General features: G+C 44.4%; 2 protein-coding genes across 5 annotated transcripts in view; one reads left to right on the top strand and one right to left on the bottom strand.

Annotated features, from left to right (window-relative positions):
* The window catches only part of BBS2 (Bardet-Biedl syndrome 2), a 27759-nt gene extending 19322 nt beyond the window's left edge, over positions 1 to 8437 (top strand). For both annotated transcript variants that reach the window (XM_079988279.1, XM_079988278.1), the window contains exons 12-17: positions 1040 to 1169; positions 2913 to 3044; positions 3992 to 4129; positions 4904 to 5016; positions 5826 to 5974; positions 7938 to 8437. In XM_079988279.1, the coding sequence (XP_079844405.1) occupies positions 1040 to 1169; positions 2913 to 3044; positions 3992 to 4129; positions 4904 to 5016; positions 5826 to 5974; positions 7938 to 8080 (805 nt within the window). In that variant the 3' untranslated portion in view covers positions 8081 to 8437. The remainder of the gene's footprint in view (positions 1 to 1039; positions 1170 to 2912; positions 3045 to 3991; positions 4130 to 4903; positions 5017 to 5825; positions 5975 to 7937) is intronic.
* Positions 8344 to 23163, bottom strand: OGFOD1 (2-oxoglutarate and iron dependent oxygenase domain containing 1). Of its 3 annotated transcripts, none has more exons than XM_079988306.1 (13): positions 22947 to 23163; positions 21247 to 21392; positions 20442 to 20488; positions 19565 to 19665; positions 19260 to 19376; positions 17857 to 17948; positions 17017 to 17145; positions 16458 to 16571; positions 15547 to 15626; positions 13251 to 13540; positions 12403 to 12525; positions 10637 to 10695; positions 8344 to 10176 (listed from the first exon to the last, which is right to left on the bottom strand). In XM_079988306.1, exons 1-13 carry the CDS (start codon positions 23146 to 23148, stop codon positions 10015 to 10017), a joined length of 1662 nt encoding a protein of 553 aa, XP_079844432.1. In that variant the 5' UTR covers positions 23149 to 23163; the 3' UTR covers positions 8344 to 10014. The 3 variants fall into 3 exon arrangements, 2 of the variants coding, with proteins under 2 accessions (XP_079844432.1, XP_079844433.1); XM_079988307.1 differs by lacking the exon at positions 22947 to 23163 and adding an exon at positions 22745 to 22838; XR_013841884.1 differs by lacking the exon at positions 8344 to 10176 and having other exon boundaries at positions 13267 to 13540.
* Positions 23164 to 23434: the final 271 nt, after the last annotated feature.

The raw sequence follows: 23434 nt of genomic DNA on the forward strand, positions 1-23434 counted from the left end.
ATTTGCTTGACAATTAGGATTCAAAGGAAGCTTTGGTCATGGCCTACAGTAGTCTGAGAAGGCTTCTGTCCTGAACATCCTTGTGTTTATCTCTCCCTTGCCCCTTCGTCTGTTTTGTCTTTTCCAAAATATTCTAAATTTGGTACAAATCCAAATGAAAGTTTTGGAAATAATGTGTGCATCAGTAAAGTGCAGCATCCCGTCCCCCCTCATTTGGATGCTCTGCCATAACAATCTCATATGAGATACTGACTTATCAGCATCTTTAACACAGAAGCAAATTGGCTCTAATCCTACCTTCTTTGATACAAAGAAGTCAGATCTGTGAGGTATAAAGCACTCTGTTCTGCTGCTCTTTGCATTGCCTGGGTGTGGTTTGGGCTTTTAGTGCCAGGTATATACAATCCTGGCAGTACAGGGAGGAAATTGACATAATGACACATTAGGAAGCAGTAAGGATTATAGAAGTTAGAATCGGTTTGGGGGCACATGGGGAGAAGGAAGGGATAATGAGTTGTAAAGAGCAAAACAGAATTCTCTCTTTGACCAATGAGAACCCCCTACTTGCCTAAGAATCTTGAACACATACTCCCATCACCCTTTAAAATATATCTGTGTATCCCTGAGGTCTAGAAACTTGCTCTTTTTAAAAAAACAAAAGCTCAGGTTTCCAGGACTTTGATACATATTAGAGACTTTAGCAATAATTTCTATTAAATCATTACTCTGTATTCTACCTGGTCAACTTTGTTAAGTAGTTCTGTATACTTCTGTTGTAAAGTGCATGATTGGGCAAACTGTTGTGGATACTAACATGAAAGTGGATACTAGCATGTAACTTAGAATAAAAGAAAAATAAGCTGGAGCTCATCATTGTTTTCATTTCCAGATCAACTTTTTGTGATGCTAGCCAGTGCAGGAACTGGGGCTTTGGAGAATTCTGTAGCAGGGATCATGAATTATTTAGGTGCATTTTTATGCCAGAAACCATGTGATACCAGCTGAGCCCTCTTGATTGTTCTGTTGGGTGTCTTTCCAGCATGCAATACCATGTCTTTGAGCTGTCAAGGCAACTCCCTCGCTTCTCAATGTATATTCTGAGTAGTCCAGACTCTGCTCCTGGTCCTTTAAGCTTTGTACGATTCACAATCAGTGAGAGGGTGCAAACAGTAAGTCTTCAATTCTCTTCTCAACCCTGATGTAGTTAATACTTTAAATGTGTATTTATTAATTATTTTACTTCTTTTATGAATCACTTCCCATCAGGCAGCCCAAAGGGATTTACAGTAACATATAGATAGATAGATAGATAAATAGATAAAGTTTCTAATGCGGAAAGTTAAAACAGTTGCATTTATAACATCAGTTTAAAAAACAATTATAAATATTAGAACACTTTGAAACAACAATAACACATACATAAAATCAGTTCCAATCCAAGGCAGAGATTAACTGGGATATTTTTTTTAGAATAAAGATCTTATTTAGATCCCTGTTCTCATCACAGAGCTACAATTCCCAGTTGAACTCTGAGAATTTTAGCTCTGTGAGAGGAAAAAGGGTTATCTTAACAATTCTCAGCACCCTTACAGCTTCAGAATTCTTTGGTTTGAAGTGGTATCATAGTGCTTTATATGCATGGTGTGAATATTGTGTTCCTGGCATCTCAAGCTACATTTAGTTCTTGGGTAGCAGATACAGTACCGAGCCCAAGTAGACAATAGTCCAGTGGTGTTAGGCAGCTTCATATGTTCATATCTGTTCACTCAGTGCGATATGCAAATGTTATTAATTTAACCTTTTCTCTGGTTCTTTAAATGTCTTCCTGTTAATTTTGCCTCCTGTTTGTGGCACTGGGAAAGGACCTGATTGGTAGGTGCTGATACTTTGCTGCGGGGGAAGAGAGAAAATTGTGAGAATGGGAAGTCCCCTTCCCTGGACCAAATGGAAGATTTCATTCTGGGCAAGGGCATTCCTGCTCTACCGTTTATCTGCCTCCTGCTTGAGGAAAGGGCGTAACCTGTTTTATAAAAGAGGCAAAAAGGGGTGGCAGCAGATAGCAGCACTCTTGCCCATTGAGGATAATTTAAAAGAGAGAGAGGGGCATGCCCAGGACACTGGTGTAGGTCAGATGCACACCTTGTAACACAAACCTGGTTGGAGATGTATCAGGGTGACCAGGTGCCGCTTTTGGGAGCAGGAATACAAAGCAGTCTAGGTAGGTCAGGCTGAGAACTGAAACCTGGTATCATAAGCTCATTCCTAGCATCCCCCCAGAGATATAAGGCAGTCTGGAGGAGCAGGTGATCGTTGCCACCATTGCAGCAATGCTGCCTAAATTGCAAAATTTTCATCAGGAGCTTCCTGTCATTGACCTGCAAGACTCGGAGCAGGTTATTAGATAAACATAAAATATCTAGTCTGAGTGTGGCACTTGGTAGCCGGTGGTGAGAGAGTGCAAGGATCTGGTCCTAGATCCATTGATCCTGGTGCCACATCTGCCACTGATGCTCCTCTCATCAACGTAAAAGGAGCCATTGTTCCTCTTGCTTCTCTCCCTTTTCCAGCAGCCCTACCCACTCCATGAGCCCTCATTAGGAGCTAAGGCTTCGTCCCACTGTATCCAGAGCATAGCATAATCTGAGAACAGGCCAGACATTGATGGTGTTGGTAGGGGCAATACAGCCTGGATCCTTAATGATGCCCTGGTAGGTAAAACGCTTGAGTTTCCTCATATGCGCTCTGTTTATGAATGCAGCTGCATGTTCTGCCTTAGGCTGGCATTCACAGTTTGCAGGACATGGAAAGCTGCACATCTTGGCTCCTTGTGCCAGGCGTGGTATATACGTACCACATCAAAAGAGCTTTGAAGCCTTTGTAGATTACTCATGTTGTGAATTTATGTTTCCAAGGTCATCATGTGGCTGAAACAAAATTTCCTGTTACCAGAGGACATGGCAATCCACAATGAGTCCTTTGAAGTCTGTTTTACCTCCCTGCGTGACGCGGGGCAGCTGTGCATCAAAATGAAGCCCAGTGGGGAGGTAACATTTTGCTTTGTGGTGTTGCAATTAGTCTTGTAAATAGGCACTGCCTTGGTCTTAGGGCAATGCAAAATCTTACCTAAGGTGCCCAAGCAGGGAAATGTTAGTTAAAGCAAATATAGCTCTTTTCTTTTGTGTACCACAAATGACTAGTAGGCTAGTAAAAAACATTTTTGGTTAATTACTTTGGTGGACTTACTTGCAGAGGAAGGGAAATTCTGCCCTCCCCCAAAAGATTTTCTGCCATACTGCATTATTGGAACTATGTGGCAAGATCCTCAGGTGAGCACCGGAGTTGGTGACAGAGAAAGTGATGGGGAGAACTGCTCAAATGGGCCAGGCAGTGGCTTTCTGCTGCCTCTTCATCTATTTGGTGTTGATTCTTAAGTAATGTGTTGGAAGCCTCACAGTGGACAACTAGACACTAAGAGACATAAGGGTTGAAGTGGACAAAGAGGTTTGTCCCAAACAAGGATGGTGCTTTTTGTGGGGTCCTCTTAATGAAAAGCTCTTTAACCATTGCCTTTCTCCCTCCTCCCCTTTAAGCTCTGCTGCTGTTACATGGGTCTGTCAATACTCTCCCACCCAATTGAATGCTTAGGGCTACATCAGCTCTCAGCAATGATTCAGTCTCAGGATCAAGAGAATCCACTTATCCCTAGTGTTGTGAAGTGTTTGGGTTCATTCAGCATGGCATCAAGGCTCTGTTGGTGTGAGAATTTTTCCTTGTGCAACAGAATGTTCTCCCCCTCTTCTGCCCCCCCCCCAAATCTCCAGAGCTGATTTTGGGACAGTATAGGGCATGCAGCAGGGTGTAGTGGCAGAAGTCCTATTGTACTATCAGTAACCCTTGTGCTTGCGGAATTATTTATTTGCATACTATCCTTTGAAGTGCTGGAGAGTGGTTCAAATCTGACATGTCTCTTGTTCTTTTTCTGGCCTGTTAGATCTCCATTAACACTGACAACATTGACTTGGCTGGTGACATTATTCAGTCGATGGCCTCCTTTTGGGCAATTGAAGACTTGCAGGTTGAAGCAGATTTCCCAGCATATTTTGAAGAGATGCGAAAGGCCCTAGTTGTCGTAAGTGAGAAAGAGTTTTCAAATGCTGCTGAGGGATACAATACGCTGGAAATAAACTTACACAAGTTGGAATGGATAGGAGCTAAGCACATCCTTGGTTTCAGTAGGCCTTGTGCAAGGGATGTTTTTGAGGAATTGCATGCAGAATATGTTGTTTATCCTTTTGCCTAAAACTGGGCGATCTGAAATGGGGAACTGGTCTATTTAGATAGTAGGTGAAACAGCACCGTGCTCTAGTTTCCCCCAATGTTTTGGAATCGGCTGCTTCTCTCACAGTAGCCACGCTATTCAGATCCATGCCTTCTGTTTGGAGAGTTTCTGTCTAATTTGAGACCTGCTTTTAACAAGAGAACAAGTTTCTAACATGGTTGAGGAACCTCTGGCCTGTCAGCTCATGAGGCCATTTTCCCCAACCCATTCCCACTTGCCCATCAGCTGACATCACTCATGATGCCAGCTAGTGGGTGCTAGGGTTGGTTTAAATACTGCACTTGCTGTGTGTCCCTGTTCCCAGCAGTGAATAGCAGCATGCAAGCAAACAGAACAAAATTTCACTCCTGCTCATCAGCAGATCCCATGCAAACCTCTTCCAGAATCAGGAAGGGATTTGCATTGCAATTCCCTGCTGAAACAGAGTTTATTTCCGGGTGTTTTCGCAGGGTATTTTTACCCTTGATTTAGCAGGGGTTCCATAGAAAAAAACTGTTTGAATCTTGTGAGTCTACCTGATGTGTACCTTAGTTGCCCTAACATGTGACTGATGCTCCTTTGTAGGTGGATAATTCTCACACATTCTCTCAGAAGCTCACAGCTGACATGGCGGAGCACTCCAATCTCATTCGCAGCATGTTGGTTCGAGCAGAAGATTCACGCCTCATGGGAGACATGTAAGTTGGCTTTGTGTCATTTCCCCTCCATAAGTATTTCTGACTAGCTATTGTTTTTCTGGCTCCAGGGTGCACAGCCTATTTTTGTGACTGTAACTTGTTTAAACTGTTTTAAATACTGTATTGTTGCGAGCCACCCTGGGATTTTCTGGTGAAGGGCAGGTAATAAATCACATTATTGTTTGTTAATAATAATACTATGCAAACAATTCTCTTATCTAATTCACAAAATTTACTAAAGCAGTGTGCAAAATTTCAAACAACAATCTTAATAAATGTAAGAAACAAGAGTGCTTTGAGTACCAAGCATTTTCCAGTGCTATTGGCTGCCCCACTTGCTTGTTTAGCTTCTTCAGAAAACACAACAATTTCCTCTTCATGCGGCCTTGGCTCAAGTTTGCTTGTTCTGCTCCTTAGCAGACCCTTTATGTATGCCAGGGGTAGGGTGATGACATAGCTCTAACCTATTACCTCCAGGAAGACTGAAGGTGGATACAGATCAAGTGGGTAGGAAGATTGAGGAGTCTTGAAATCTGCTGAGGTTTTTGGTACTGAAATTCCTAGGTCAGCAGAAGCTGTTCTTGAAGAGCATCCTGGCCAGTGTGAATAAATGGTTACTGTAACACACACATCTCAGAGCCAGGACCCACTTTTAACCCAAACATGCCTTTGGGAGCCCATTTTTTTATTCTTTCATCATATATTTGTCATCTTAGTCACATTCCCTGTAACAACTGAATGGGATTGGTTCTGGGCAGTGATTGATTTCCAAGGCCTGTAAGTTACACTCTTTGTGTTTATTCCCACAGGAAAAATATGAAGAAGCGATACAAAGACCTATATTATCTCAACAGGGATTTGCAGTCCCAGTACAATATTCGCTGCAGCAATCACGCAGAACTTCTAAATAACCTCAAGGCAGTAAACCAGGCTATCCAAAGAGCAGGACGCTTGCGCGGTATGTGCTGGAGAAGGGGTGGGGTGAACCAGCATTTTCCTTGTGCTCATGTCCTGCTTGCTGGAAAGATGAAAAAATGAGGGTGTTTTCAGGCAATGGCTACTTTTTATCTCAGCTTGGCAAGCCACAGGTTTTGGAAGTGGATACTCAGTTGGGAAAATAGCCAAAGGTCCACTATCTTGCCCCACTACATGCCTTCTTTTCCAGAGATGTATTTATTTGTACTAGTTCAAACAGACTTCAGACTTCTTCCAACACAGAGGTGTTCCCAAATTATGCAAAAGGAATGTGAAAAAGGAGGATTAGAGAGTATGGGATGGCAGTTTGAAATACAGTGGAACCTCGGGTTACGTACCGTCTTCCTTACGAACGCTTTGGGTAATGAGCTCTGCTAACCTGGAAGTAGATGCTCCCGGTTGCGAACTTTGCCCTGGAATGTGAGCGGAAGTTGCATGCTGGCGGGAGGCCCCATTAGTGAAAGCACGCCTCATGTTAAGAACGGTTTTGGGTTAAGAACGGACCTCCGGAACGAATTAAGTTTGTAACCGGAGGTACCACTGTATCTTGAAAGGATGTAGGAAGGAAAAAGGTAGAGCAGCTACTCACCAAGCTGCTTGAGGGAAGGGCATACTGGCATTTCCTTTCTACTGGCAATTAAATCTGTGTTAGTTTGTCATGCGGTAAGAGCAGGGAAATTTGCTGAATATTTTTTTTGCAGAGCTTCTGTTTTGCAGTGAGGGTAACATTTTGGGAAGTGTGAAGTTGTTTCTCTGAAAGAACAGTGCTGTACTAGAAACAAAGCACTTGCAAAGAGAAGGATCTGGTTTCTTCTGGACATTGCCTGTACCTGTAGTTCATCTTTCTTAAAGCAGCTGCAGTAGCCACCCTAAGACAGTTGAAAGGCAGAGGGCAATCTGCTCCTTCTGTTGCAAAGGTTAGGGGAAGATCTGGTTTTGCTCCCCATACCATGCTACTGATCCCAGTGTCTTCTATATCTTCCCTCTTGGCAGAATGATTGGCATTGCTGTACATAGCACTATGAGGCAAATGTTGTGCTATCCCCTCCTTCCCGGCAGCTGAATGGGGATTGCTTTCTGCAAGGGTTAAACCATTGTGTACGTGTGGGAGGGACATAGAATATAGCTGGTACAAAAAATTGTTATTGGCACAGTATATTAGTCTAGTCCTGCAATACATCTGTCAAAGTTGCAAATGCTATGACACTGAAATGCTCCTTTACTCCATTTATTTTGTATGGAGTCATGAGGGTCTTTTCCCTTGCATTTAGGCAGGGCTTTGGTTTTCTATTGCATGATGTAAACCCCCTAATCCTTGGCCTCTTTTCTTCTGCATTACCAGTGGCCCTTTCCTAGCATCCTGGATTCCTCCTTTTTTGGGGGGGGGGGGGGAGATACTGCCACACAAGTGCCGGTTCAGCATTCTTCCCAGATAGAATTGGTCAAAGAGGGCAGTTAGAATTTATAGAAAAATCATGAAGTAGCAAAATGGATGAGAGCAGGTATCTCTGAATAAGCTGTCCCAGTTCTTTATGGGAAAATGTCAGTGGATGGACTCTGCTCTTGAACACATTTCAGTGGTACTGCAGAAGCTGGTTAACGAGATTATTGAACTTGTTGCAGTCACTTTGCAATTTGAGAAAGAACTGAGTTTTTCAGGTGCCAAAGAAAATACCTGATTTTATCAGGACTTAGGGCAAAATGGCAGTGTGATGATTGTTTCCCTTCATATGTCTTCATCCCTTTTGTAACAAGATCAAAGGACTTTGACTGTTACTAGGCCATACTGCAGAACAGAGCTTTGAGGAAATGGTGACTGCTGCATCAAAAATTATTATGTGCATTCAACCTACTAACATTATTCTTGTTTAAGGTTGCAGTGTTCATTATGTACTACCAAGTGCTTAGAACAGTCTTTAATTATTATTTTTCTTTCCATCCTGCAGTTGGTAGGCCCAAGACACAGGTGATTGCTGCATGCCGTGAGGCTATTAAGCACAACGACGTTAATGCACTCATCAAGATAATGCGTGTGGGAGTCACATCCTCTTTATTAAAGAAAAGATTGACGGAGACTGCGGTGGGATGATCGTTTTAAAAGGCAGTCAGCTCAGTGAGATGGGCAAAGTGGTGTAGCAGCTGACATATCACACACCCTGGAGCCTGCTTGGGTAAAGGAAGTCCAGCAGAATAGGATGCACATATAGTGCTCCTGTATAGAAATATTACTATGAAACTGTTAGCAGGAGCTGAAGTCTATAGTAGTGGGAAGAGAACAGAGAAACAACTGACTGTTCTATACTGTCAGAGAGGACCAAAGTCTGAAAAGGGAATGTTGGTTATTTATGAATCTTATATAGCCATGTATAGTATTTTTATTGATGAAAGCAATAGTATGTTGCAGCACTTAAGATCGGTAATCTTCAATAAAACAAACAGACCTCAAGCTCCCTCTTCTCTGTGCTCTTGGGAAATTTGTGACCACTAAATATCATTAGTTGATATTCTTATGACACTTGAGCCCTTGTAAATGGCAAAAAAGGGAAGTATATTTGATTTTCATGTATAAAATCAAATATACTTCCCTTTTTTAAGCTACCTTAAGGCCCCATTCAGTCAAAAGGTGGGTTATATAATGAAATCCTAAAACTACAGCTTTTTATTGTGACCCTCTTGTTTTAAGTTGCTAGGACACATGTCCCTAAGCTCTGTTTTAAAAATCACCCTTACCATGCCTGATGTAACAATTATGCATTGCCCTTCCATGCAACAACCCACAACCCCTAAGCACTATAGCAGCAGAAACCGGCTGACCCTCTTCCCAGAAAAAAAAAGTGTGTCTTGGGCTTCATACAACAGTAACCACACTTCCCAAAAAGGATGACATAGTGGTAAGCAATGACAGGAGGAACACCCTGCCCCTCCCACCACTGAGAAGAATGTGTTTGCAGCCCTTGCATAGGATGAGGTAATGGTACAGAGAATGAAATACACATTCCAAATTACCACTAATTAGACGCAGGTGGCGCTGTGGGTTAAAGCCTCAGCGCCTAGGACTTGCCGATCGAAAGGTCGGCGGTTCGAATCCATGCGGCGGGGTGCGCTCCCGCTGCTCGGTCCCAGCGCCTGCCAACCTAGCAGTTCGAAAGCACCTCCGGGTGCAAGTAGATAAATAGGGACCGCTTACCAGCGGGAAGGTAAACGGCGTTTCCGTGTGCGGCTCTGGCTCGCCAGAGCAGCGATGTCACGCTGGCCACGTGACCCGGAAGTGTCTCCGGACAGCGCTGGCCCCCGGCCTCTTGAGTGAGATGGGCGCACAACCCCAGAGTCTGTCAAGACTGGCCTGTACGGGCAGGGGTACCTTTACCTTTACCTTTACGATGAAAATGAAGCCCTTTTTTCATAGTCTTGGTTGCAGCAAAGATGAGGTGCAGGTTTTGCTCCCTATCCTATGCATTGGACTGGTGAGAACTTAATGCAGCCTTAATGTAAATGTTGAAGTTGCTCAGGGCTACTGTTCTAGGTTCCTCCAACACCACAGGAGTGCAGGTAGACCATCAGCATTCCCACCTGTCTTTGGGAAGAACCAGCTGCACAAATACACCAGGAATACTTTGTCCAGTTCTGTGTGCCACAGTTTACAAAGGATATTGACAAGCTGGAACATGTGCAGAAGGGGATGATCAAGACAATCAACAGTTTGGAAGCCAGGCCTTCTGAGGAACAACTGAGGGAAGTGGGTATTATAACCATATCTAAAGAGCTGTCACATGGAGCAAGCTTGTTTTCTCCTCCAAAGGCTAGGACCTGAACCAATGTCTTCAAAGGAGATTCCGACTCAACTTCAGAAATATCTTTCTGACTGCAAGAGGTGGTGGACTCTCCTTCCTTAGAAGCTTTTAAGCAGAGGTTGGATGGCCATCTGTCATATAAGATCTAGCTGAGATTCCTGCATTGCAGGGGATCAGACTAGATGACCCTCAGCGCCCAACTATACAACTCTTTGAGTCCATGTGGCAACTGTCATTCATAGTAAACAAAGCAAATGTCCCAGAATCCAGTTTGCTCTGTCTCTCTGGCTGTTTGCTTCAAACAACGGTGGTTGATATACTTCACAAATTTCAGCGACTCTGGGTCTCTATACACCAAGGCCAAACAGTTCATCTCTGGAGTGATCAGCAGCAGCTTGAAGAAAAAAACCAAAGGAAGTGTTAAGGAAACAAGCTGATATAATTTACTTCTGCAGAAGACAGAGAGAGGAGACATTCTGGTGTCAGGTTAAAGAACTTATTCTGTGCACGTGTAGAATAAGTGAATCAAATTCCTGCTCCAGTTAAATTGGGAAAGGTTTCAATGCAGATTCCTTGAAAACAGCAACACTACACAGCCCTCCAAATGAGAGGTGTGAGCAAGAAGATATCCCCTTCCCACACCACTGTACTGTCCCCCCTCCCCAAGCTTAAGCCAATCTATGTTTTGCCATAATAAAAAAGAAACGGGCAACGTGAATTGCTGACACTTCAGGAAAAAGTACTCAATTGCCCTGTGCATGACCCACACTTATGTATGGGTCATGGGGAGCACGGAGTAAACTGCTTTCAAAATGGTCTGATAAAGCACAAGAGGGGTAGAGACAACTGCTTACCTCTTCATCTTCATCTTTTGCAAGGTATGAAGTAAAGCCACCATACTCCACGTCCCAATCTTGAAAAAAAGAAATGAGCAGTTGTCATTTGTTTTTGTTAAGTTTTCCAAAGTCACTGCTCACTCCCACTGAACTATTAAGAAAAGTTGTATGCCAAGCATATGACTTGTTTTAGATGTAGACTTTGTCAAATTTACCTCAAAAGAACCTTCTAGGGGCAGCTTATGGTTTCTAACACAAATACAGTGGTACCTCTGGATGTGAACAGGATCCGTTCCGGAGCCCCGTTCGCATCCTGAAGCGAACGCAACCCGTGTCTGTGGGTCGTGATTCACCGCTTCCGTGTGACGTCATTTTGAGCATCTGCACGAGCAACAAAATCCGGAAGTAATGTGCTCCGTTACTTCTGGGTCGCCGCAGAGCATAACCTGAAAATGCTCAACCTGAAGCACATTTAACCCGAGGTATGACTGTACTCATATTCATGGGCTACATAAAGAAAAGCAGCAGTATAAAAAGCCCAAATCCAAGTCTTAGCATTAAAATGATGGAACAAAGGTTTTACAGCTTGCCTTTTAACTTTTCATTATGTTTAGGGCAGCCTTTGCCAACCACATGCCCTCCCAATGTATTGGACTACAGCCTGGTTCTGGCTGATAGTTGTAGTCCAAAACTTCTAGGGAACGTCTGATTGGCAAGGGTTGCTTCAGGAGGTGGTGCTTCCTGGATGTCTGAAGGAAGTTTCATTACTCTCCTCTGTCTCAGGCAGCTGAGCAAGTATTTCTTATTCGTTGTCTTCCTTTTAATATAAAAAACCCCTCTTTACTAAGAAACAAAGCAAGAGGACCAGAGTTCTGGGAAATGCCAATAGACCATTTGTGCTTCCAGTCCCCACAATACACACGTTGGCTGAATGAGACTAGCTCAGCTGAGCTGTTTGCCGGCTGACTTTTGTGCTCAAGCACAGATGCACCCACAGGAAAAGGACACCTGTCCCTACCTGGGTTGTGCTGAAAGCTGTGTGCTATGACATCTTGGATTGCTCCCTCTGGGCATACGTCAAGAAACACTGTGGGGGATGCAAGTCTGGAACAGACCCATCTTGCGCTATTTATGGGTCTCTATCCAGCTTCACATAAATGCTCAAGGCAGCTTAAAACCAAAAGAAAGCACACCAATGCATTTGAGGAAGAATGCATTTAAGAAGGGCTTATCTTAAAATTAATGATATAACTACAGGACAGTGGACAGTGAAACAAATTCATCAGGCAGAAGAAAAAAACATAACTTAGAAAATAAATACATGGATCTTGAAGCTGAAAAAAAAGGTGGCCTTCTAGAAACATTTGCTGAATGTATCAAACACCAAAGAGTTTAGTGGTGATCCCTTTTATTTTTTCATGAAGGCAAGACACCTATTTAATTGTGCAATCTGAGGTGGGCCTCCCATAAGATTTTGCCCAAGTTCTTTTATAACAGAAGGTTCTGTGATTGGGTTCACTAAGAAATACAAGTGAGTGTGTTTATATATGGGGCATAACTTATTGGCCGTTTGACTTGCATACAAGTTTGTATTATATATTGCCACATTTTAAAGTATTTATAAAAGTTTTATTTTATGTAGCTTAGAATCTTTACAGCATTATCTTTGCACATAAGCCCTTAAGACATTCTTGCCAAAATGCATTGAGCGTATTGAACAATAAAAATTGGCATCTTCGCGATATATTTCTGCTTTTGTTTTGTCAGCTTAAAACCAAACTAACCTTCACACCCACAGAAGAGCAGCAGATCTAGTGAGAACTCTGTTGTTTCAGCATCATGGACTAGAGTGTAGCAACCTTTGGTCCAATGCCTCAGCTCTCCAGTACACAGAGGGACACTTGAGTCTGAGGAGGAAGATAGCCAAAAGGACATGACTGGTGAGCAGGTGACAGACCCCACAAGTCTCCTATATAGAGCCTAGCATACCTTCAGATCCCGAGGATCCCCCATTCAACTGTGCACCCCTGCAGCTTTCCTCCAAGCTAAATGACAGGCAAAACACACTCTAACCCTCTCCAGATCTACTAAGTACAGCAAGAGGCTTTAGAAAAAACCTCCAATTATGTGCACTTTTGCTCCCCACATTCACAAAGGCAACAAAGAAATGGAAGCGAGCTCTGGAAAGGTAACACAAACGACTATTTTTGCCCAGGCAATTCAATTGCGGCACCAAGGAAAGCTCAATTCCACAATGAAGTGCAAAAATTTCCTCAATCTGCATACAGCTTCCCTATTTTGCATAGTTCCTTCTGATTTTGCTAGTCAAATCATCAGGAGGGGCAGGAAGTTATCTGGGGCAACCAGTCACACTTCTGTCTTTGGAGATTCCAGCAGCTGTTGCCTAGGCAACTTCAAACACCCACGCAACTTTAAGGGATACAAACTAGGTGCTAGTCTTGTGACAAAAAATGAACCCAAGAATATTAATCCAGCCAAAGTAGAATGTAACAACTGTGGTTTGAATTGTCTAGGAACTGGGCCCTGAGCACTTCATGGTTAAGGCATACCATAAAGCAGTGGCTATGTTGAAAAATAAGGTGTCATTGCAACCAGATAGTGATTTACACACCACACTCTCTGTTGACCTTGTTGTCAGAGATGTTCCCATGTGCCTCTGTGTACTCCCGACTGCCAGTTTCCTCTTGGCTGCTTTCTCCTTGTGTGCATCTGGAAGAATCGCCGCCTGCAGCAATTTCTCCTTCCTCTTCCTTTTCATCATCTTCTTCCCCAGGAGCTAAAAAGTGGAGCTTCAAGCCTGTGAAGTTGGAAAGGAGCAGGAAGAAGGCTTCTGAGCGGAATAGCTCCATGCAATTTTTCAAAATGTCCGGCAGGCTCTCCTCTTCAGCTTTGTCATAATACCTAAAAATGACAAGAAGCATTCTTAAGAGGGGCAACGTCACTCTGCACACCTCAAAGACAGCCTGTTCAAATTCTGAACTAAGGCAACCCCAGTTATACAAAGAGATTAAAAGGTAAAGGTAAAGGTACCCCTGCCCATACGGGCCAGTCTTGACAGACTCTGGGGTTGTGCGCCCATCTCACTCAAGAGGCCAGGGGCCAGCGCTGTCCGGAGACACTTCCGGGTCACGTGGCCAGCGTGACATCGCTGCTCTGGCCAGAGCCAGAGCCAGAGCCAGAGCCAGAGCCAGAGCCAGAGCCGCACACGGAAACGCCGTTTACCTTCCCGCTGGTAAGCGGTCCCTATTTATCTACTTGCACCCGGAGGTGCTTTCGAACTGCTAGGTTGGCAGGCGCTGGGACCGAGCAGCGGGAGCGCACCCCGCCGCAGGGATTCGAACCGCCGACCTTTCGATCGGCAAGTCCTAGGCGCTGAGGCTTTAACCCACAGCGCCACCTGCGTCCCCTACAAAAAGATTACATTATGCAAATAAAGCACATGGTGGCTCATTTGTGAGGTTGATTCCACTTTAAGATGCAGGTTTTCAAATCATTGGGAGAGGAGACTTTCATACTTGTATCCTGCCTTATTTCTGAGGAGCTCAGGGTGGAGTATGTGGGCTTCTGTTCTACTTATCCTCCTGGTAACCCTATGGAAGTCTGTTAGGGCTGAGAGAAGGTGACTGGCTCAAGGTCACCCAGAATGTTTCATGGCTCAGAAGGAATTTGAAAGCAGAACTTCCTGGTCAAAAGGGCTGAATTATGCATTATGTGTGGCATGGCTCTGCCACAAAAACCGGTGTTCTTGGCAGTGGCGTAGCGTGGGTTGTCAGCACCCGGGGCAAGGCAAGAAATTTGTGCCCCCTAACCCGTGGATTTGCGCCCCCTAACCCTAAACCCCAGATGTTGCGCCCGGTGCGGCCGGCCCCCCCTGCACCCCCCACGCTACGCCACTGGTTCTTGGGACTCTGCCCATAACCTGTAGGCAAAGCTACCTATGCCAGGACATCTTTGCTTTGTATGCTTCCCCTGTCTCTGCTCCACATCACTGGCTGCCATGGGTGAGTTTTCCCTGCACAATGACATCGCAACACAGGAAAAGTGAGTGGGGTGCAGGAAGACTTTTTTGCAGCAGCAGCCTGTACTTAACATTCAGTTCTGCCCCCCAGCCTGGTAATCCTCCCACTGGGAAAAACAAAACTATTGTATCTGTAGATTTCCATGCCACTTTTTGACTAGAGTTCTCAAAATGTCCAATAACTTTTTTTTATTGAAAAAAAAGGTTCACCAGGAACCATATGCCCTCAAACCAACCCAAAACAACCAGCCTTACTGCAGAGGAGCTGGCATCAGATAAGAACATATGAAGAGCCTGTTGCATCAGGCCAAATTCCCATCTAGTCCAGCGTCCTGTTCTCAGTGGCTAACCAGACGCCTGTGGGAAACCTGCAAGCACGACCTGAGCACAAGAGCAGTCTCCCCTCCTGTGGTTTCCAGCAACCAGCAATCACAAGCATTACTGCCTCCAACAATGGAGGCAAAGTACAGTCATTGTGGCTCGTAGCCATTGACAGCACCATCCTTCATGAATTATATATATAGGAGTGGGGGAGAAAGAGTGGGAGAACGGTTCAACTGGAGTACACTTTTATGTCCTCTGCCTCCAACATTACCAGTGGTGAGGGACATGAAACAAGGCAGGATGCTGAAGCCCTAGATCCAAATCTAAAGGAGTCCTGGTCAGCCCAATCTGTCTTCAGGGATTTTATGCAGCGTTAAAATATAGAAGGCACTCTCTTGTAAACATAAAGATTACCAAATGGATTTACTGAAGTTCTCAGCAAATCAAATTACAATTGCAGAACAAAATGAGTTCAAAACACACAGCATGGGTGAGATGGCATGAACACAGTTGACCATAAGAAGCAAGATGCAATATAGACAGAAGCAACCTGAATTGGTCCTACCTTTTGTTAGGGGGCCCCCTGCTGCTCCATTTGAGTCCTTCCTTCTTCAGAGCCTCACAGACGAGCTGAAATTTCTCTCTCTAGGAACCAAGGCACATTCAAACAGCTTTTGAAGCAAGTCCCACATTTCTGCCTAAGCAGTACTAGCCATTATGCTTCAGTTTGAGTGCTGCATGCCAGGCTTTCTCTAGAAAACTAGAGAAAACGAGTAGGTCCAAATGGGGTTTAGTTAAATCACACATGGTTTTTCGTTTTCTTGCAGTGGAATGCCTCATGTAGCTGATCCTTGGACCTCCACCTGATTAATTGCACCAAAGTAATGGCATTCCCAGCAGTGAGAAACCTTACCCAGCCCAAGGACACCATCTTATGAGCAACCTTCTGGACCATGCCTTAGTGGTTGAGGGGCAAGAAGCAAAACCGGGACAGAAATTGACCTGCACTACCTTTATACCACATGCTACATTCCAGCCACACAAAAGTCACAGGTTTTTACACACAGGTGCTGCAGTACAATAACCGACAGGAGTGAGACCCTATCAGAGTATAATATCTCTGCTCAGATGTGCACTGGCTGTGATTTGTCACCAAGCCAAATTCAAGGCATTACTATTAGTATATCACACCCTTAACAGATTAGGATCTTATTCCATATGTCCCCACTTGACCATGTCAATCTGCAGAACTGGCACTTTGACAAGTGTCATGTAATATTTGTATCTCATTTACAAGAATCGATCCTTCAGGGTGGCAGCACCTCCTCTCAGGAACTTCAACACATTATTAAAACAGGCATCTCCATGGCATTTTCAACTTTTCTCTTTACCCTTTTAAACCATCCTTCTGCCCACCCCATTATCGAGAAAGGACTGAACACATTGTAAGGTAGGAAATGACTTTCCAAAACCCACCTTGAGAAAATCCTTTAGTAGGGTCTCAGACCGATCTTCAAACTCCTCTTGGATCTGGGCCTGGGAATCCATGTCTAGATAAATTGGATTGATCCAATCATACAAAATTTCGTGCTGGGGAAAATGAAACAAGAAAAGGCTAAGAAAGAAAAATCCAACAAAATATATATTATGAAAAAACCTCCCTCACCAGGAACCCCCTTTAGGACAAGAATCTGGAATAATTTTAATGTGTGGACTCTATATCTGAAAAACGTGCCCCTCCCTTTTACTCTAAGCTAAAATTTAATGAAGATTTTGGCATGGATGCCAGGAAACATATAAAACTGGTGTTCCCTCATTTGGCCTGTTACAGGCACAGAATTTCCTGCCCCCACTTGAGTGGAATTAAACTTCAGCCCCAAAGGATTCTCTCTTGTGTGGCAGCCTAGTGGCAGAAGAAAAGCAGAGACCAGTGTGGAATCTGAAAATTAGGTGTTTGTGCTCCCCCGTCCCATGCAGCAACTGAGCGGTGAATATACTGTTGAATTAGGTCATAGAAAGAGCAACATTTATTTACATCACGAGGGAGGTGAGGGCTCCGTGGCAAAAGTGGTTCCACATAGCGCACTGGCCTTGCCACCGAGGGACCGTGAAACCAGCCGCTCACAGACAAGCGGCACTTCCCTTCGGAAACAACTTCAGCCACCTGGAATGGGAGAAATCAAAAGGACATGCTATTAACACTTTTGTCTTTGGCACAGGGACCAAACAGAAATCACAAAGGGGCTTCTACTGATTTAGAATTGTGTCTTACACCATCCTGAAGACTGGGCCATAGCAGAATTTGAAAATAAATCTAGTATCAATTATGAAGCATCAGCTAAATGAAATGTCACAGATCAAAGCTGAACCGAGCCAGATTAACTCAAGTTCTGAACCAAATAAATAAAACATGTCTGTGGGGTGGCCCAACTATTATATGCAGCTGAGGCCGTGGAGATCTTGAGCACCCCTAGCACTAGAGGATCTTGCTAGGGCACTGAGTCTGTCTGGTATTCCTATTTGCCTCCTGCTCCCAGGTGCTCTAGATGAAAGACAAACCTACCCCAAAGCACAGGGGGAAGGCTACCTATGGACTGTCAGGCTTATGCCAAAGGCAGCTGTCAAAGCAGAATGAGGAGCTGAAAATTTAGGTTTGGAGAGTCAGGACAGAAAGCTAAAAGCTGGGCTCACAATGAGTTTGGCTTGAAGGTCTACCTCCAGGCCCACAAATCACAGGAAGAGGGTGGGCCTCAAGTAAACTGGAAAGCCGAGTTTCCTGGAACATAGGGTATATCAGAGGCTAGGAGAAGAATGTGGAGGAGTATTATGGACACATGCACAGAGGATGTAAAGAACAAAGAGAGAAGTTCCTTGCCTGATGGAAAGAGACTGGTGATACTTCAAAGAAAGTGAGCGAGTTCCATGAAGGGACCACAGACTTGACAATCTCCAAAGGTTGGAAGTTATCTGCTGGGGGGAAAGAATCACACAACGTACACTATTGAGTATGAAGTTCTAGCACCATAGTGCAGTCCCATTTCTATCATGACATCTCCACAAAGCCAGGGAGAACTGGCCGGTTTTGAAACAATATTTTACTTCCTGCTCCTACAGGCCATTAACCACCACCTGCGTTTGTGCAGACTCTCACATGGACAGCATTCATGATCCACTGAGGTAGATGACATCCAATCCAAAGTATTGAAAGAGATGGAATGATCAGGCTTACAAGACTCAAGTGTTGCCCTGAAGCTATAGACCACGACCTATTAGCAACTAGGCTTGGGCGATGTATCAAAACATCGCTAGGACCAGAGCACGATGGCTGTTTTGCCTGGCAGTATTTCGCAGCTGAGGAGATACTGCAGTATTTTTACAGGCACCACATAATATTCGTACCACATCTGTTAAGAACTTGATTGTTTAGTGTGGCAGCACTGACGCTTTGGAACTCCCTGCCTATTGATATCAGGCAGGCGCCTTCACTGTATCCTTTTTGGCACCTGCTGAAGACATTCTTATTTAGACAAGCCTACCCAGATGTTTAGAAGGTTTGTATGAGTTAATTTGTTTTAGTTTATTGTGGCTTTTACTTTCTGTATGTTTTAAATTATGGTTGTGAATTTTTAGTGATAATTTTATTGTTTTATCTTTTTTGTAAACCGCTTTGAGGTTTCTTTTGCAATCAAGCAGTACATAATACTTATGAAATAATAATGATAATAATAATAATAATAATAATAATAATAATAATAATACCAGGCTTTTAAAATGCCTAGATGGCTGCTTGTCCCTTGTGTGGTCTGCTGGCCATCCAGATGCTGCAATATCAAGGAATGTTCACATACACTCTAACTTGTGATCAACCAGGGTTGGCAATCAGTGCAACTGCTATGATGGAATAAGATCCCTTGAGTTAGAGCGGCAGTGAGGGGAGAATCACAGAGAGCTTAAGGCTAACCTGGATTGTGTGGTATCCATGAGAAGTGGTAGGTGGTTCTCAGGATACCAAGCATGGGGGAGGGGGTTACAGGAAAATGCTGGAGAGGTGAGGAGCATTAAAATTATGTTTCTCACAGAAAATATGGTTTGTCACAGAAAAGGAAAACCTTAAAAGCACTATTTTGGCAGCACTCTAATACAGAGTTAAGATAGCAATACTGCTATTCAAAAGAACCAGCTAAAAGTAGCATGGAAACTTTACTTTTATAGCTTGCTTGGTCAGAACCTACAACAGTAAATACTGCAGGAGGAACTGGATTACTGTACTGCACCTACCATCTGTGCTGAACAGATCCAGGGTACCTCCATCACTTCTATCCCACGGTGGTACAAGGTAAAGGATGAAAGCAATTCGCCGTCCCTCCAACTCGTCATCGTGGCAGAGCAAGGCATCTGCAACAGCATATGATTTAGTTGAGCAAGATCAATGCTGAGTGTACTGGATGTGCCAGATAAACTACCAGGCTTCAGTCTTTTGCCCCAACTCTAGGTCAACAGGATCCATCAGATACTGTTCCCACACCCTCCTACCAGTACAGCAAACTCATCTCTGCAACAGGTCCTGCTGGTAGGTTGCTTACCTGTATATTCATATTTGGCACAGGACAGATCAATGGTTGGCTCCAGCTGCACTTGGGTTACATCAGAAAGCCAAGACTGGAACTCTTCAAAGAGAACTTTTCTAAAAGGAGGAACAACATGGAACATAAGGCTGTTAAACCTCAACCATTTTTGTTGCATGTGGAATAAAACCTGACCTTTTGGCATCTATCTTTATTGATAGAAAGACCACGATCCACCTGAAAGGTCTCCATATACTCCCAATACATGTTAAAAAGCAAGCAAAGGTTGAGTAGGGTGTGGGGGCCAATTAGTAGAAGTCCAGTCAGCACATATCTCAGTCAACCCACACATTCCTCAGTCCATCCCCACCCCAAATCTTAAGGACAGAGGCCTGTTAGATCAGACCAAAGGTCCATTTGATCCAGCACTCTGCTCTCACAGTGGCCAACCAGATGCCTCTATAAAGCTCATAAACAGGACATGAGAGCAACAGAACCCTCCCCTCTTGTGCTCTTTAGCAATGGGTATTCAGAGACATACTGCCTCCAATACTGGAGTTATCTTCTCATTTAAAAGGAAAAACAATTAAGATGGACATGCCTAGTGCTCAAAATCCAACACTGAAGTGTGGCTTATGATCGCTGACCCAGAAGTAAGTCCCAAAGAAATCAGATGGGCTTACTTCCAAGTAAGTATGCATTGCTTTACAAGTGAGGGGATATAACTAGCACCACACAAGCAAGCAGGCCAAATTGCCACTATCTTTTTAAGTATCTTGGAAAATTAGGTAGCAGCAGTTGCTGTTCTCAGCATACACAAGAACACCCCTGCATCTTTGACTTGGGCATCATAATCCACAGTAGTCTTTGGCACATTACAAAGCAGCAATTTTACCTTAAAGCAGCGATGTAAGGCCCTCCTCGGTTCTTCAGGTCATCAGACTGCATATGCAACAAGAAGCAACAAGAGTTACAACTTTTACCCTACACTCCAAATGGCTTTTATGGTAACAGCAAATTTCATTTATATTTGGATGGTCTCCCTAAAACAGCTGGCCAAATCCAGTCCCCCACCCCCACCGCATGTCATCTAAAAGGTGTGCAAGGAGAGTGAAGAGTCCCCTGTGAAGAGGGAGCTGACCAAGTAAACTTTCCCCTCCTCGATATGGTCACTCAAAAAAACCCCCATAACTATACAACAGCTAGTAGTATTTCCTCCTGATTTCCCCCCAAAAAAGTATGGAAAGGAGAACCCAAACACATGAACAGAACTTGAAGCCATCCTGGTCTCCCAGCAACATTCTTAGTGGACAGGTTGGGCAGTGGCTGCAGCTGCTGTAAAGAAAGCTCTACCAGCCTGACAGGTTGTGCATAAAACTGATCTGAGCTCTCGATCATTACCACCACTGACATTGCTTCTGAAAAATAAATGTATGAATCCGATAGTCATGCCCAATAGGAAAATGACCATAAGAATCCATCCAAAGTAGGGAGTTTTGTAACTAAATAACTAGTGCCAGAGTTTGCTTTTTCTTCCACTCTTCCAATCCCTTTTCTTTTGGTGTCATGTCTTCTAGACCATAAGCCTGGAGAGTAAGGATTGTTGATCATTCTAAGATGCTTTAGCAGCCTTCTTTGGCTAGAGCAGAGTAAAAAACAAACAAAAAACTTTAAAAAAATAAATATGCCAAATAAAGCACCTGCTTGAATTTGTACAAGTCATTGCACTTTTCATGGAAATCCAGGCTCAAAAGTTCCTTTTGCAGACCTTCTGAAAAGTCCTCATTCTGGAAGAAGTTTGGGATGACACAGTGATGGAAAGGAACAGGATCTAAGACAATGGCCTCTGGAGAAAACAAAACAGACAACAGCTTCCTGAAACATAACACACTCCTGTATACATTTTACTGTGCTACCTAGCTGCAGGAATGTAACTCTTAATCCTGACAAAGTTGGCCTTTTCATCTTCAGTTCTGATACTTAAACCAAATTATAGACAGCATATTAGATTAACTTGCAAATAATTATCACTGGGTGACCTTGGGTCAGTGAGTCTCTCAGTCTAACCCACCTGGCACGGGGTTGTTGTGAAGATAAAAAAATAGCGTGGGGGGAGAGAACACCACCTGAGGTGCTAGGAGGAAAGGTGGGGTATGAATGTAATAAATAATGAAGTTCATTAGTTGGGGGGGCCAAGTAGCATTCAGTTTAGGAATGCAAGGCATCCCTTAACCCCACATACATTATCGCTGGCTCAGGGCGTGCTGCATATCCTCCTTTCAGGCCAATTTGTAGGGCTTTGTCAACTATTTTCACACTGACAACTTCAGGGATTAATGAGAATCTGGCTGAGTCCCAGAGCTTGCTTTCAAGGACAGCATTTGTCCCTGCAGTTTTTGAACACTGTGCCATCAGATGACTCTTCCCACATCAATTTGTGAACATATGGAAGGCCCTGCTGGATCAAGCCAAAGGCCCATCTAGTTCTGCATTATAGTCCCATACCTGCTAAATTATGGGAAGCCCACAAAAAATCATGCGCCCATAGAACACTCCAGTCATGACTCCCAGCAACTGCACACTACCTCTGATCCAAAAAGTTGTATGCAGGCATCACAACCACTAGCAATTGAAAATCCTCTTTTAAAGCCATCGAAGTTGGCAGCCACCATCACATTTTGTAGTGGTGAAATCCATAATTAAATCTGGGCTGCGTGAATAGGTATATTCTCTAGTTTGTCCTGAATCTCAGCTTGGCCCTGAGTTCTAGTATTATGAGGAAGGGAGAAAACCTGCTGTCTCCCTCGCTCCACATGTGTAATTTTAGAAATACTGCACACATTACCCACCCTTTTTCTAAGCTAACAAATCCCACCTGTTGCAGCCTTTCCCATAAGGAGCTGCTCGAGACCCTTGATATAGAACGTACAAAAAGTTATTAAACCCAATTTGGCTATTAATTATAAGGCAGCCGAGAGCAAGGCATAAACACAGTAATTTGGCTTCTGATAGGCAAATTTATTTTACAAATTCAGAGTTCTCGACCGTTCTCCGATCTTTTTTCCTCACAACAGCCCTTTAAGGCATGTTATGCTGAGACAGGTACCAGCCCAATATCCACCTAACGAGGTCTACGGCCTAGCGGGGTGTGTGAACTCGGGTCCAAGCGCAACTTTCTGCCCCAACCCACCACACCACCTCGCGAAACCGGTTCTGCCGCCGCGCCCAGCTCCCGCACTTCCAGTCTGGGGCAGCACAACGCAGGCACTGGCTTCATAGTTCCATGAAGACTAAAGTCTTGGAGGAGACCATGAAAAAGGGGTCCTAAGACCGAGGGCCCCGCCCCGGTCCCGCCTCCCTCGCTGCTTCCTTCCCTCGCCTCCAAGCCCCGTAAGCCTACCGTGGTCGAGCGCTTTCTGGCAGGCCCAAGCCGCGGTCACCTTCTCCTTCAGGGCCGGCTCCCTCAGGGCTGCAGAAAACTCCGCGCGAACCTCTTGCTTGACCCGCTTCTTGGCCGTTTCTCCGTTGACGGGCGAACCAGAGTTTTCCACACGAGCCGAGCGGCTCTTGCTGCGCCTTCCACTCATCTTCCCCGCACGCATGTGCACAGTACGCAAGAAACTACGGCTCCCGTCATACTTCACGCTTACAGGCGGGCCTTATTCCTGGTCTAGCCAATCGTACCGGTGGGCGCGAGGCGAGAGCGGGAATGAGCGCGAACGAGCGAGAAAGGTGAAGGAAACCACGCAGAGATAGGATACGTACTCTTACGCACTCTAGAGTCTCCTAACCAGCTGCTAGGATGGTTAGTTGAGAGGCGGGGCTGCCGCGGGATGTTTTCATGGGCTGTGGCGTTTCTGATTCGCTCTCGAGTCATGTTTGCTTTCT

The sequence above is a fragment of the Podarcis cretensis genome (genome assembly GCF_951804945.1).
Source record: "Podarcis cretensis genome assembly, chromosome: 8".
Taxonomy (NCBI): Eukaryota; Metazoa; Chordata; class Lepidosauria; order Squamata; family Lacertidae; genus Podarcis; species Podarcis cretensis.